We start from the raw sequence: 16,243 nt of genomic DNA on the forward strand, positions 1-16,243 counted from the left end.
GAACATCCCTACAGATAACACTGAGACAGGTACCAGGACCGACACTGAACATCCCTATAGATAACACTGAGACAGGTACCAGGACCGACACTGAACATCCCTATAGATAACACTGAGACAGGTACCAGGACCGACACTGAACATCCCTATAGATAACACTGAGACTGGTACCAGGACCGACACTGAACATCCCTACAGATAATTCTGCTGGCACTGTGTAGATGTTTAGTCTACTCTAGAGACTCTGTAAATCACTCTCTCTCTCCAATTTTAACCTTTATTTAACTAGGCAAATCAGATAAGAACAAATTCTTATTTACAATGACGGCCTACCGGGGAACAGTGGGGTTAACGGCCTTGTTCATGGGGCAGAACGACAGATTTTTACCTTGTCAGCTCGGGGATTCATTCAAGCAACCTTTCGGTTACTAGTCCAACGCTCTAAACCACTAGGCTACCCTGCCGCCATTTAAGGGGCTTTATTGCCATGGGAAACATATGTTTCACATTGCCAAAGCAAGTGAAGTAGATAATAAACAAAAGTGAAATAAACAATAAAAATGAACAGTAAACATTACACTCACAGAAGTTCCAAAAGAATAAAGACATTTCAAAATGTCATATTATGTTTATATACAGTGTTGTAACGATATGCAAATAGTTAAAGTACAAAAAGGCAAAATAAATAAACATAAATATGGGTTGTATTTACAATGATGTTTGTTCTTCACTGGTTGACCATTTGTGGCAACAGATCACACATCTTGCTGCTGTGATTGCAGACTGGTGTTTCACCCAGTAGATATGGGAGTTTATCAAAATTTGATATTTTTTTCAAATTTTTTGTCGGTCTGTGTGATCTGAGGGAAATACAGTGGCAAAAAAAAGTATGTGAACTCTTTGGAATTACCTGGATTTCTGCATAAATTGGTTATGAAATTTGATCTGATCTTCATCTAGGTCACAACAATAGACAAACAGTCTGCTTAAACTATTAACAAACAATTATATGGGTTCATGTCTTTATTGAACACACCGTGTAAACATTCACAGTGCAGGGTGGGAAAAGTATGTGAACCCTTGGATTTAACAACTGGTTGACCCTCCTTTGGCAGCAATAACCTCAACCAAACGTTTTCTGTAGTTGTGGATCAGACTTGCACAACGGTCAGGAGGAATTTTGGACCATTCCTCTTTACAAAACTGTTTCAGTTCAGCAATATTCTTGGGATGTCTGGTGTGAACCGCTCTCTTTAGGTTATGCCACAGCATCTCAATCGGGTTGAACTCCAGAAGGCGTATAATCTTCTGTTGAAGCCATTCTGTTGTTGATTTACTTCTGTGTTTTGGGTCGTTGTCCTGTTGCATCACCCAACTTCTGTTGAGCTTCAATTGGCGGACAGATAGCCTTTCATTTTCCTGTTAAATGTCTTGTAAACTTGGGAATTCATTTTCTGTCGATGATAGCAAGCTGTCCAGGCCCTGAGGCAGCAAAGCAGCCCCAAACCATGATGCTACCCCCACCAGACTTTACAGTTGGGATGGAACGCAAGCGTCCCGGAGTCGCTTCTTCCCTGTTGACGTTGAGACTGGTGTTTTGCGGGTACACAGCGTTGTACGAGATTCCATTTAAAATCAGCCGTTTCCAGCTACACTAGTCATTTACAATATTAACAATGTCTACACTGTATTTCTGATTCAATTTGGTGTTATTTTAATGGACAAAAAAATTGCTTTTCTTTCAAAAACAAGGATATTTATAAGTGACCCTAAACTTTTGAACGGTAGTGCTTGTTGAAGAGGGTGGGGCTTAAGCTGCATCCCTGTCTCACCCCACGGTCCTGTCTCACCCCACGGTCCTGTCTCACCCCACGGTCCTGTCTCACCCCACGGCCCTGTCTCACCCCACGGTCCTGTCTCACCCCACGGCCCTGTCTCACCCCACGGTCCTGTCTCACCCCACGGCCCTGTCTCACCCCACGGCCCTGTCTCACCCCACGGTCCTGTCTCACCCCACAGCCTTGTCTCACCCCACGGTCCTGTCTCACCCCACGGTCCTGTCTCACCCCACGGCCCTGTCTCACCCCACGGTCCTGTCTCACCCCACGGCCCTGTCTCACCCCACGGTCCTGTCTCACCCCACGGCCCTGTGGAAAGTAATGTGTGTTTTAACCACAGACTTGTTGTTTGTGTACATGGATTTTATGATGTCATATGTTTTCCCCCCAACACCACTTTCCATCAATTTGTATAGCAGACCCTCATGCCAAATTGAGTCAAAGGCTTTTTTGAAATCAACAAAGCATGAGAAGACTTTGCCTTTGTTTCGGTCTGTTTGTATGTAAATCTGCGTGTGCAGGGTGAATACGTGGTCTGTCGTACGATAATTTGGTAAAAAGCTAATTTGACATTTGCTCAGTACATTGTTTTCACTACGGAAATGTACAAGTCTGCTGTTAATGATAATGCAGAGGATTTTCCCAAGGTTTCTGTTGATGCATATCCCACAGTAGTTATTGGGGTTAGGGTTGGATACAGCCCTCTTTTTTTAAACTAGGGCAAGTCCGTTAAGAACAAATTCTCATTTACAACGACGGCCTACCCCGGCCAAACCCAGACGACGCTGGGCCAATTGTGCGCCGCCCTGTGTGACTCCCAATCACAGCCAGATGTGATACAGCCTGGATTTGAACCAGGTACTGCAGTGATGCCTCTTTTAGTTGTCATCAAATCAAATTTTATTTGTCACATACACATGGTTAGCAGATGTTAATGCGAGTGTAGCGAAATGCTTGTGCTTCTAGTTCCGACAATGCAGTAATAACCAACAAGTAATCTAACCTAACAATTCCACAACTACTACCTTATACACACAAGTGTAAAGGGATAAAGAATATGTACATAAAGATATATGAATGAGTGATGGTACAGAACGGCATAGGCAAGATGCAGTAGATGGTATAGTGTACAGTCTATACATATGAGATGAGTAATGTAGGGTATGTAAACATAAGGTGGCATAGTTTAAAGTGGCTAGTGATACATGTATTACATAAAGATGGCAAGATGCAGTAGATGATATAGAGTACAGTATATACATATACATATGAGATGAGTAATGTAGGGTATATAAACATAAAGTGGCATAGTTTAAAGTGGCTAGTGATACATGTATTACATAAAGATGGCAAGATGCAGTCGATGATAAAGACTACAGTATATACATATACATATGAGATGAGTAATGTAGGGTATGTAAACATTATATTAAGTGGCATTGTTTAAAGTGGCTAGTGATAAATTTTTACATAATTTCCATCAATTCCCATTATTAAAGTGGCACTTGGCCATCATCATTCTCACCTTAGTAAACTCAGTCAGTTTCTCTCTCAGACAGCCTTGGCTTTTCCAAAGCTATTATACTGCCTTATCAAAAGACTACTGAACACACACACACACACACACACACACACACACACACACACACACACACACACACACACACACACACACACACACACACACACACACACACACACACACACACACACACAGAGCATGTTTCCAGTTTGATTTTAATTCTTCATCTCTTTCCTCCCCTCCCCTCTAGTAGTGCCAAGATGCCCAGCGCCAGGGAGGAGGATAGTGCCAAGATGGCCAAGTCCCAGGGGGGAGGGTAGTGCCAAGATGGCCAAGTCCCAGGGAGGAGGATAGTGCCAAGATGGCCAAGTCCCAGGGGGGAGGATAGTGCCAAGAAGGCCAAGTCACAGGGAGGAGGGTAGTGCCAAGAAGGCCAAGTCCCAGGGGGGAGGGTAGTGCCAAGAAGGCCAAGTCCCAGGGGGGAGGGTAGTGCCAAGATGGCCAAGTCCCAGGGGGGAGGATAGTGCCAAGAAGGCCAAGTCACAGGGAGGAGGGTAGTGCCAAGAAGGCCAAGTCCCAGGGGGGAGGGTAGTGCCAAGATGGCCAAGTCCCAGGGAGGAGGATAGTGCCAAGATGGCCAAGTCCCAGGGGGGAGGATAGTGCCAAGAAGGCCAAGTCACAGGGAGGAGGGTAGTGCCAAGATGGCCAAGTCCCAGGGGGGAGGGTAGTGCCAAGATGGCCAAGTCCCAGGGGGGAGGGTAGTGCCAAGTCCCAGGGGGGAGGGTAGTGCCAAGATGGCCAAGTCCCAGGGGGGAGGGTAGTGCCAAGATGGCCAAGTCCCAGGGAGGAGGATAGTGCCAAGATGGCCAAGTCACAGGGGAGAGGGTAGTGCCAAGATGGCCAAGTCACAGGGGAGAGGGTAGTGCCAAGATGGCCAAGTCACTGGGGAGAGGGGAGTGCAAGGATGGCCAAGTCCCAGGGGGGAGGGTAGTGCCAAGATGGCCAAGTCCCAGGGGGGAGGATAGTGCCAAGATGGCCAAGTCCCAGGGGGGAGGATAGTGCCAAGATGGCCAGTCCCAGGGGGGAGGGTAGTGCTAAGATGCCAAATCACAGGGCGGAGGGTAGTGCCAAGATGGCCAGTCCCAGGGGAGAGGGTAGTGCCAAGATGGCCAAGTCCCAGGGGGGGGGGGGGATAGTGCCAAGATGCCAGGTCCCAGGGGGGAGGATAGTGCCAAGATGCCCAGTCCCAGGGGGGAGGGTAGTGCCAATATGGCCAAGTCCCAGGGGGGAGGGTAGTGCCAAGATGGCCAAGTCCCAGGGGGGAGGATAGTGCCAAGATGGCCCAGTCCCAGGGGGGAGGGTAGTGCCAAGATGGCCAAGTCCCAGGGGGGAGGGTAGTGCCAAGATGGTCAAGTCCCAGGGGGGAGGATAGTGCCAAGAAGGCCAAGTCCCAGGGGGGAGGATAGTGCCAAGATGGCCAAGTCCCAGGGGGGAGGGTAGTGCCAAGATGGCCAAGTCCCAGGGGGGAGGGTAGTGCCAAGATGTTTTTATTTTTTATTTTATTTGCTTTATACCAGCTGATTAATGAGCCTACCACGGTCTGTCCTTCTACCCAAACCATCATTGACCTTGTGTTGGTGTCGGATAGATCAAGGGGTTGTAAACTATGGGCTCAGTGATCATTCCATCATGTTCTGAAGTAGGAAGGTTCAGAAAACAGTTTTTAATTATCATAACTTAATAAAAGATTAGGTCTATGAAGAATTATAGTGCAGATATCTTTGTTAATTGTCTGAGCAAATTAGACCGGTCTGCTGTATTGAAATGCAACGAGGTGGAGAATGCCTGGGGCCATTTTAAATCATTGTTTTTACATGCTGCAGATAAGCAGGCTCCAGTGAAACATGTTAGAATTAAGAAAAGAACAGAGCCATGGATAAATGATAACACTTTAAAAGGCAATTAAGCGTAGAAATGAACGCTTTCTAGAGTTTAGGAAATCCAGGGCAGATGATATATTTATGGACTATAAGAAGTGAAGAAACGAGGTCAACAGGATGATACAGAAGGTCAAGAAAGAATATTTCAATTACAAAATAGTTGCAAATAGAAACAATTTGAGTGAATTATGGAAGTGTCTGACGCTGTTAGGTTACAGTAACAGATTAATAACTTTTTAGGGATAGGGGGCAGCATTTTCACTTTGGATGAACTTGGAATAAGTTAGATCACGGAAACTATCGGCCTGTCTCAATCCTGTGTTGCTTTATCGAAGGTCATGGAAAAGATTATGTTCAAGCAGATTGACAGTTACATTTCCTTACATAACCTATTCTATGAGTTAAAATCTGGCTTCAGGAAATTCCATTCCACTGACACATACTATATCTGACTGACCACGTCAGGAAGGAAGTAGACGGAGGGAAATGTTGTGATATGTTTATGTTAGATCTCCAAAAGGCGTTTGAAAACAATGAATCGTGAGATTCTGTTAATCAAACTAAAAGCCATGGGCTTTAACAACTTAGCAGTAAAATGGGGTCAGCTCTTACCTGCAAGGAAGAAAACAGATGGTGGATGTGGATGGGACCTTGTCTAAACCTAAAATCTTGAACTGTGGGGTAACCCAAGGGAGTGTGCTGGGTCCACTTTTATTTCAATTTTATATAAATGATCTGAAATGTGCCTGTACATGTGACCTTTTCCTATATGCAGATGATTCTGCACTGTTTGGTTTCCCACAAAAGACAACAATGTGGTTGAGAAAGCCCTCAGTGCTAACTTCTGAATGTCAGTAAATGGCTAAAGGACAATAAGCTGTCACTTCACCTTGGAAAAACATAGTCCATCTTGTTCGGGTCCAAAGTGAAACTGAGGAAATCCCCAGAATTTTAAGGTGGTAGTAGGTGACATAGTAGTCGTAGCAAACGACTCTGTTAAGTATCTTGGATGTTAAGTATCTTGGATGTTAAGTATCTTGGATGTTAAGTATCTTGGATGTTAAATATCTTGGATGTTAAATATCTTGGATGTTAAGTATCTTGGATGTTAAGTATCTTGGATGTGTGCTAGATAACCATCTGACAAAGGGAGAGCACGGCACAAAAACGTTATCTCCAAAGAGAACCATAAAATGAGGTTCCCGGGCAAGAACCTCCAAAGATCTGGATAAGAATACAATGGGGACATTGAGGAGGGGTTCTTGTTCAGTGCCACTTCGACTATGCATGCTCTTCCTGGTACAATAGTGCCTCCAAGATATAAAATAAAATAAAATAGCAGACATCTCAGAACAAATTAGTCAGGATTATTCTTCAACTTCCAGCACTTACGCATCTCGACTATTTCCCCACGTTGAAAGCCTTTAGACGGCTTAAAGTGGAGGAGAGAGTCGCTCAGATATAAGTGTGTCTTGTACATCAGATTGTCCACAGTTTGGTCCCTAGGTACTTACGTAACTATTTCAACTCAGTCCGTGATAACTATTCCACTAGAAGGAGTCAAACGGTCGCTGTTCCTTTCAGATTTGAAAGTGGTATGGGGGGGGGGGGGGGGGGGGGGACATTTTTTTTTTTTTATACTCGGCTACCATTTTTTGGGGAATAATCTTCCAAACAATTTGAAACGTATAACCTCCATAGGTAGTTTCAAGTACTCACTGGAAAAAAACCTACCTAGTAGCATGTCTTAAAAAGGATAATCACCTGTAACCCATCTGTTATTCACCATGATCACCTGTAACCCATCTGTTATTCAGCATGATCACCTGTAACCCATCTGTTATTCAGCATGATCACCTGTAACCCATCTGTTATTCAGCATGATCACCTGTAACCCATCTGTTATTCAGCATGATCACCTGTAACCCATCTGTTATTCAGCATTATCACTTGTAACCCATCTGTTATTCAGCATGATCACCTGTAACCCATCTGTTATTCACCATGATCACCTGTAACCCATCTGTTATTCACCATGATCACCTGTAACCCATCTGTTATTCAGCATGATCACCTGTAACCCATCTGTTATTCAGCATGATCACCTGTAACCCATCTGTTATTCAGCATGATCACCTGTAGCCCATCTGTTATTCAGCATGATCACCTGTAACCCATCTGTTATTCAGCATGATCACCTGTAACCCATCTGTTATTCAGCAGGATCACCTGTAGCCCATCTGTTATTCAGCATGATCACCTATAACCCATCTGTTATTCAGCATGATCACCTGTAACCCATCTGTTATTCAGCATGATCACCTGTAACCCATCTGTTATTCAGCATGATCACCTGTAACCCATCTGTTATTCAGCATGATCACCTGTAACCCATCTGTTATTCAGCATGATCACCTGTAACCCATCTGTTATTCAGCATGATCACCTGTAACCCATCTGTTATTCAGCATGATCACCTGTAGCCCATCTGTTATTCAGCATGATCACCTGTAACCCATCTGTTATTCAGCATGATCACCTGTAACCCATCTGTTATTCAGCATGATCACCTGTAGCCCATCTGTTATTCAGCATGATCACCTATAACCCATCTGTTATTCAGCATGATCACCTGTAACCCATCTGTTATTCAGCATGATCACCTGTAACCCATCTGTTATTCAGCATGATCACCTGTAACCCATCTGTTATTCAGCATGATCACCTGTAGCCCATCTGTTATTCAGCATGATCACCTGTAACCCATCTGTTATTCAGCATGATCACATGTAACCCATCTGTTATTCAGCATGATCACCTGTAACCCATCTGTTATTCAGCATGATCACATGTAACCCATCTGTTATTCAGCATGATCACCTGTTTACCATCTGTTATTCAGCATGATCACCTGTTACCCATCTGTTATTCAGCATGATCACCTGTAACCCATCTGTTATTCAGCATGATCACCTGTAACCCATCTGTTATTCAGCATGATCACCTGTAACCCATCTGTTATTCAGCATGATCACCTGTTACCCATCTGTTATTCAGCATGATCACCTGTAACCCATCTGTTATTCAGCATGATCACCTGTAACCCATCTGTTATTCAGCATGATCACCTGTTGCCCATATCCAATCTGTTATTCAGCATGATCACCTGTAACCCATCTGTTATTCACCATGATCACCTGTAACCCATCTGTTATTCACCATGATCACCTGTAACCCATCTGTTATTCAGCATGATCACCTGTAACCCATCTGTTATTCACCATGATCACCTGTAACCCATCTGTTATTCACCATGATCACCTGTAACCCATCTGTTATTCAGCATGATCACCTGTAACCCATCTGTTATTCAGCATTAATACCTGTTGCCCATCTGTTATTCAGCATTAATACCTGTTGCCCATCTTGTTATTCAGCATTAATACCTGTTGCCCATCTTATGGTAAGATTAAAGTAGGTGATGGAGAGGGAAATGCCCGGAATATGGTCTGTCTTTTGGTGTTTGTTGTTGATTATATTGTGATTGTTTTGTGTGTATAATATATATATTATGGATGGATTGTGTGTATATTAAGGGTATGTGAGACAAGGAAGATGTAATTGTCCATAGTTGTTTATTAGGAAAGGAAATTGTATTAAATTATCGGATGTTGTGAAACAAACCATTGTATGTGGAGGCGTCACCAGCTGGAGCGCCCTTATCGATCAATCAATCAATCAATCAATCAATCAATCAATCAATCAATCAATCAATCAATCAATCAAATGTGTGTGTTAATATGTGTTAATGTGTGTTAATATGTGTTAATGTGTGTTAATATGTGTTAATGTGTGTTAATATGTGTTAATGTGTGTTAATGTGTGTTAATATGTGTTAATGTGTGTTAATATGTGTTAATGTGTGTTAATATGTGTTAATGTGTGATAATATGTGTTAATGTGTGTTAATATGTGTTAATGTGTGATAATGTGTGTTAATGTGTTAATGTGTGTTAATATGTGTTAATGTGTGTTAATATGTGTTAATGTGTGTTAATATGTGTGTGTTCATGTGTGTTAATATGGTCATTAATACTGTGTGTGTGTGTGTGTGTGTGTGTGTGTGTGTGTGTGTGTGTGTGTGTGTGTGTGTGTGTGTGTTGTCATACCACGTTCAGTAGGGTTGAATCCACACAGGTCACAGATACACCTGACCCATGTGTTCATGTCCTCCTCACTGTCAGCCACCAGGTAGAATACCCTCTCCACTGTCCGCACGTCAAACACATAGCTACTGTCCACATCCTTCTTATTAAAGGTTAGGCCTGCATCCACCTAGGAGAGACAGAGAGAGAAGAGACAGAGAGAGAAGAGAGAGAGAATAGAGAGAGAATAGAGAAGAGAGTAAAGACAGAGAGAAGAGAGAGAGAGGAGAGAGAGAATAAAGAGAGAATAGAGAAGAGAGTAAAGACAGAGAGAAGAGAGAGAGAGGAGAGAGTAAAGAGAGAGAGAGAGAGAGAGAGAGAGAGAGAGAGAGAGAGAGAGAGAGAGAGAGAGAGAGAGAGAGAGAGATTTTACATCAGAGATGATAGTGATTTGGATCAGGATAGTAGGCTAGTGGAGTTTCCTTTTGTTATGTTGTAATTTGTAACGACCTTGTTAGTGGGTGGGGTTGTTCTCTCATTAATTATAAACCGGGTGGTTCACACCCTGAATCCTGATTGGCTGAAAGCTGTGGTATATCAGACCGTATACCACGGGTATGACAAAATAAATACTATTTACTGTTCTAATTCTGTCGGTAACCAGTTTATAACAGCAATAAGGCACCTTGGGAATTTGCGGCATATGGCCAATATACCACGGCTAAGCGCTGTTCTTAGGCCCGACGCAACGTGGAGTATACAGCCTGTTCACAGAGGCTCATGTTGATGATGCGTACAGTACAGTATAGTATATTACCTGTTCCCAGAGGCTCATGTTGATGATGCGTACAGTATAGTGTATTACCTGTTCACAGAGGCTCATGTTGATGATGCGTACAGTACAGTATAGTGTCTTACCTGTTCACAGAGGCTCATGTTGATGATGCGTACAGTACAGTATAGTGTATTACCTGTTCCCAGAGGCTCATGTTGATGATGCGTACAGTACAGTGTAGTGTCTTACCTATTCACAGAGGCTCATGTTGATGATGCGTACAGTACAGTATAGTGTATTACCTGTTCCCAGAGGCTCATGTTGATGATGCGTACAGTATAGTGTCTTACCTATTCACAGAGGCTCATGTTGATGATGCGTACAGTACAGTATAGTGTATTACCTGTTCACAGAGGCTCATGTTGATGATGCGTACAGTACAGTGTAGTGTATTACCTGTTCACAGAGGCTCATGTTGATGATGCGTACAGTACAGTATAGTGTATTACCTGTTCACAGAGGCTCATGTTGATGATGCGTACAGTACAGTATAGTGTCTTACCTGTTCACAGAGGCTCATGTTGATGATGCGTACAGTACAGTATAGTGTCTTACCTGTTCACAGAGGCTCATGTTGATGATGCGTACAGTACAGTATAGTGTCTTACCTGTTCACAGAGGCCCATGTTGATGATGCGTACAGTATAGTGTCTTACCTGTTCACAGAGGCTCATGTTGATGATGCGTACAGTACAGTATAGTACCTGTTCACAGAGGCTCATGTTGATGATGCGTACAGTACAGTATAGTGTATTACCTGTTCACAGAGGCTCATGTTGATGATGTGTACAGTACAGTATAGTGTCTTACCTGTTCACAGAGGCCCATGTTGATGATGCGTACAGTATAGTGTCTTACCTGTTCACAGAGGCTCATGTTGATGATGCGTACAGTACAGTATAGTGTCTTACCTGTTCACAGAGGCTCATGTTGATGATGCGTACAGTACAGTATAGTGTAGTACCTGTTCACAGAGGCTCATGTTGATGATGCGTACAGTACAGTATAGTGTCTTACCTGTTCACACAGGCTCATGTTGATGATGCGTACAGTACAGTATAGTGTATTACCTGTTCACAGAGGCTCATGTTGATGATGCGTACAGTACAGTATAGTGTAGTACCTGTTCAGAGGCTCATGTTGATGATGCGTACAGTACAGTATAGTGTATTACCTGTTCACAGAGGCTCATGTTGATGATGCGTACAGTACAGTATATTACCTGTTCACAGAGGCTCATGTTGATGATGCGTACAGTACAGTATAGTGTAGTACCTGTTCACACAGGCTCATGTTGATGATGCGTACAGTACAGTATAGTACCTGTTCACAGAGGCTCATGTTGATGATGCGTACAGTACAGTATAGTATAGTACCTGTTCACAGAGGCTCATGTTGATGATGCGTACAGTGCAGTATAGTACCTGTTCACAGAGGCTCATGTTGATGATGCGTACAGTACAGTATAGTGTCTTACCTGTTCACAGAGGCTCATGTTGATGATGCGTACAGTACAGTATAGTACCTGTTCACAGAGGCTCATGTTGATGATGCGTACAGTACAGTATAGTACCTGTTCACAGAGGCTCATGTTGATGATGCGTACAGTACAGTATAGTGTATTACCTGTTCACAGAGGCTCATGTTGATGATGTGTACAGTACAGTATAGTGTCTTACCTGTTCACAGAGGCTCATGTTGATGATGCGTACAGTACAGTATAGTGTCTTACCTATTCACAGAGGCTCATGTTGATGATGCGTACAGTACAGTGTAGTGTATTACCTGTTCACAGAGGCTCATGTTGATGATGCGTACAGTACAGTATAGTGTATTACCTGTTCACAGAGGCTCATGTTGATGATGCATACAGTACAGTATAGTGTCTTACCTGTTCACAGAGGCTCATGTTGATGATGCGTACAGTACAGTATAGTGTAGTACCTGTTCACAGAGGCTCATGTTGATGATGCGTACAGTACAGTATAGTGTCTTACCTGTTCACACAGGCTCATGTTGATGATGCGTACAGTACAGTATAGTGTATTACCTGTTCACACAGGCTCATGTTGATGATGCGTACAGTACAGTATAGTGTAGTACCTGTTCAGAGGCCCATGTTGATGATGCGTACAGTACAGTATAGTGTATTACCTGTTCACAGAGGCTCATGTTGATGATGCGTACAGTACAGTATAGTGTCTTACCTGTTCACACAGGCTCATGTTGATGATGCGTACAGTACAGTATATTACCTGTTCACAGAGGCTCATGTTGATGATGCGTACAGTACAGTATAGTGTAGTACCTGTTCACACAGGCTCATGTTGATGATGCGTACAGTACAGTATAGTACCTGTTCACAGAGGCTCATGTTGATGATGCGTACAGTACAGTATAGTATAGTACCTGTTCACAGAGGCTCATGTTGATGATGCGTACAGTGCAGTATAGTACCTGTTCACAGAGGCTCATGTTGATGATGCGTACAGTACAGTATAGTGTCTTACCTGTTCACAGAGGCTCATGTTGATGATGCGTACAGTACAGTATAGTACCTGTTCACAGAGGCTCATGTTGATGATGCGTACAGTACAGTATAGTACCTGTTCACAGAGGCTCATGTTGATGATGCGTACAGTACAGTATAGTGTAGTACCTGTTCACACAGGCTCATGTTGATGATGCGTACAGTACAGTATAGTACCTGTTCACAGAGGCTCATGTTGATGATGCGTACAGTACAGTATAGTATAGTACCTGTTCACAGAGGCTCATGTTGATGATGCGTATGGGTTTGCGTGCGTGGTCATGTTTGTAGTATTCTAGAACGTCAGGGTCTCCGGTCAGTCGACCACTCCTCAGAACAAACCAACGCCTCTTCCACGCCTAGAGAGGAGGGATGGGAGAGAAAGAGAGTGAGGGGAGGAGGAGAGAGATGGGGAGAGGAGGGAGGAGAGAGAGTGAGGGGGAGAGGAGGAGAGAAAGAGAGGGGGAGAGGAGAGAAGAGAGAAAGAGAGGGGGAGAGGAGGGAGGAGAGAAAGAGATGGGGAGAGGAGGGAGGAGAGAAAGAGAGGGGGCGAGGAGGGAGGAGAGAGGAGAGAAAGAGAGGGGTAGAGGAGGGAGGAGAGAGAGGGGTAAGGAGGGAGGAGAGAGAGGGGGAAAAGAGGGAGGAGAGATAGGGGGAGAGGAGGGAGGAGCGCGATGGGGGAGAGGAGGGAGGGGGAGAGGAGGGAGGAGAGAGGGGGAGAGGAGGGAGGAGAGAGAGGGGGAGAGGAGGGAGGGGAGAGGAGGGATGAGAGAGGGGGAGAGGAGGGGGGAGAGAGAGGGGGAGAGGAGAGAGGAGGGAGGAGAGAGGGGGGAAAGGAGGGAGGAAAAATAGGGGGAGAGGAGGGAGGGGGGGAGGAGGGAGGAGAGAGGGGGGAGAGGAGGGAGGAGTGCGAGGGGGACAGGAGGGAGGGGGAGAGGAGGGAGGAGAGAGAGGGATGAGAGGGGAGAGAGGAGGGAGGAGGGAGGGGAGAGGATGGGGGAGAGAGAGGGAGAGGAGGTAGGAGAGAGAGGGGGAGAGGAGGGAGGAGAGGGGGAGAGGAGGGAGAGGAGAGGAGGGAGGAGAGAGAGGGGGAGAGGAGGGAGGAGAGAGGGGGGGAGGAGGGGGGAGAGAGAGGGGGAGAGGAGGGAGGAGCGGGATGGGGGAGAGGAGGGAGGGGGTGAGGAGGGAGGAGAGAGGGGGAGAGGAGGGAGGAGAGAGGGGGGAGAGGAGGTCGGGGGGGGGGAGAGAGATAGAAAAGCGAGAGATGTCAGATGAAGACTGTCACTGCAACGTCCACAGCTAAACACATTTTAATACTTTGGTCTTTTTTCAATCTTAATGAAATGACTCATGAACCGTCAGACGTCTAGAGGACATCTCTCAATCCGACTAAAATCAACTATCTCTGTCTCTCTTGCTGTAACTTGAGTTGCACAAATATAATCTCATAAAAAGCCTTTTCACAATTGTAACTGTATTACACACACACACACACACACACACACACACACACACACACACACACACACACACACACACACACACACACACACACACACACACACACACACACACACACACACACACATTTCTCAGTCCTTTAGAGCTGGTGTTGCCTCACGCCAGGCATTGTGGGTATGGGTCGACCCCATCTCCCATGAACATTCCATACGATGATATATTTCACCCATGATTCAATAGACAACCAAGACTGTGTGTGTGTGTGCGTGTGTGTGTGTGTGTGTGTGTGTGTGTGTGTGTGTGTGCGTGTGCGTGTGTGTGTGTGTGTGTGTGTGTGTGTCTGTGTGTGTGTGTGTCTGTTTGTGTGTGTGAGTAGGAGTGTGTGATTTATTGACACTTCGTCATTTGTACGTGAGAAGCACAGCATGCCATGGTACAGCATGACACACTCACACATACATACCTACATACACACACACACACACACACACACACACACACACACACACACCACTGGGGGCGAGCGCACACACAGCCCTATCATACAAATACAACTACACAGACAGCCCTATACTATAATACAACTACACCTACTGCCTATACTAATAACACAACTACACACACAGCCCTATCATACAAATACAAATACACAGACAGCCACATACTACTAATACAACTACACCACACGCCTATCATACAATACAACTACACACACAGCCTATACTACTAATACAACTACACATACAGCCCTATACTACTAATACAACTCACCACAGCCCTATACTACTAACACAACTAGACACACAGCCTATATACTAATACAACTACACACACAGCCCATACTACTAATACAACTACACACACAGCCATATACTACTAACACAACTACACACACAGCCCTATACTACTAATACAACTACACACACAGCCCTACTACTAATACAACTACACACACAGCCATATACTACTAACACAACACACACACAGCCCAAAATAAACACAACTAAACATACAGCCCTACTACTAATACAACTAAACAGACAGCCCCATACTACTAATACAACTACACACACAGCCCTACTGCGAATATATCTACACACACAGCCCTATACTACTAATACAACTACACATACCACCCTATACTACTAATACAATACACACACAGCCTATACACTAAACCATACACACACAGCCCTATACTACTAATACAACTACACACACAGCCCTATACAACTAATACAACTACACACAGCCCATACTGCTAATACAACTACACACACAGCCCTATACTACTAATCAACTACACACAAGCCCTTTACTACCAATACAACTACACAAAACAGCCCACTGCTACTAATACAACTACACAAACAGCCCTATACTACTTACAACTACACATACAGCCCCACATATACATAAAATACACTTACAGTCGTATACTACAAATACATCCACACATAGCCCTATACTACTAATACCACTACACACACAGCCCTATAGTACTAAGCAAATACACACACAGCCCCATACTTATAACACAACTACAATACAGTCCTATAACACTAATACAACTACACCTACTGCCCTATACAATAACACAACTACACACACAGCCCTATCATACAAATACAACTACACACACAGCCCCATACTACTAACACAACTACACACACAGCCACATACTACTAATACAACTACACATACAGCCCTATTCTACTAATACAACTACACACAGCCCTACTACTAATACAACTACACACACAGCCCTATACTACTAATACAACTACACACACAGCCCTATTCTACTAAAACAACTACACACACAGCCCTATACTACTAATACAACTACACTACTGCCCTATACATAATAACACAACTACACACACAGCCCTATCATACAAATACAACTACACAGACAGCCACATACTACTAATACAACTACACACACAAGCCCTATATACTAATACAACTA

The 16,243-nt window shown here is 44.2% G+C and overlaps 1 protein-coding gene across 1 annotated transcript in view; it reads right to left on the minus strand.

Annotated features, from left to right (window-relative positions):
- The window catches only part of LOC120030533 (GRB2-associated-binding protein 1-like), a 63,193-nt gene that overhangs the window by 39,900 nt on the left and 7,050 nt on the right, over nt 1–16,243 (minus strand). The window contains exons 2-3 of the mRNA XM_038975940.1: nt 13,041–13,169; nt 9,470–9,635 (exon numbers count right to left, since the gene is read on the minus strand). Coding sequence (XP_038831868.1) covers nt 9,470–9,635; nt 13,041–13,169 — 295 coding nt within the window. The remainder of the gene's footprint in view (nt 1–9,469; nt 9,636–13,040; nt 13,170–16,243) is intronic.

This window comes from Salvelinus namaycush, chromosome 36 (genome assembly GCF_016432855.1).
Source record: "Salvelinus namaycush isolate Seneca chromosome 36, SaNama_1.0, whole genome shotgun sequence".
In the NCBI taxonomy this organism is placed as follows: Eukaryota; Metazoa; Chordata; class Actinopteri; order Salmoniformes; family Salmonidae; genus Salvelinus; species Salvelinus namaycush.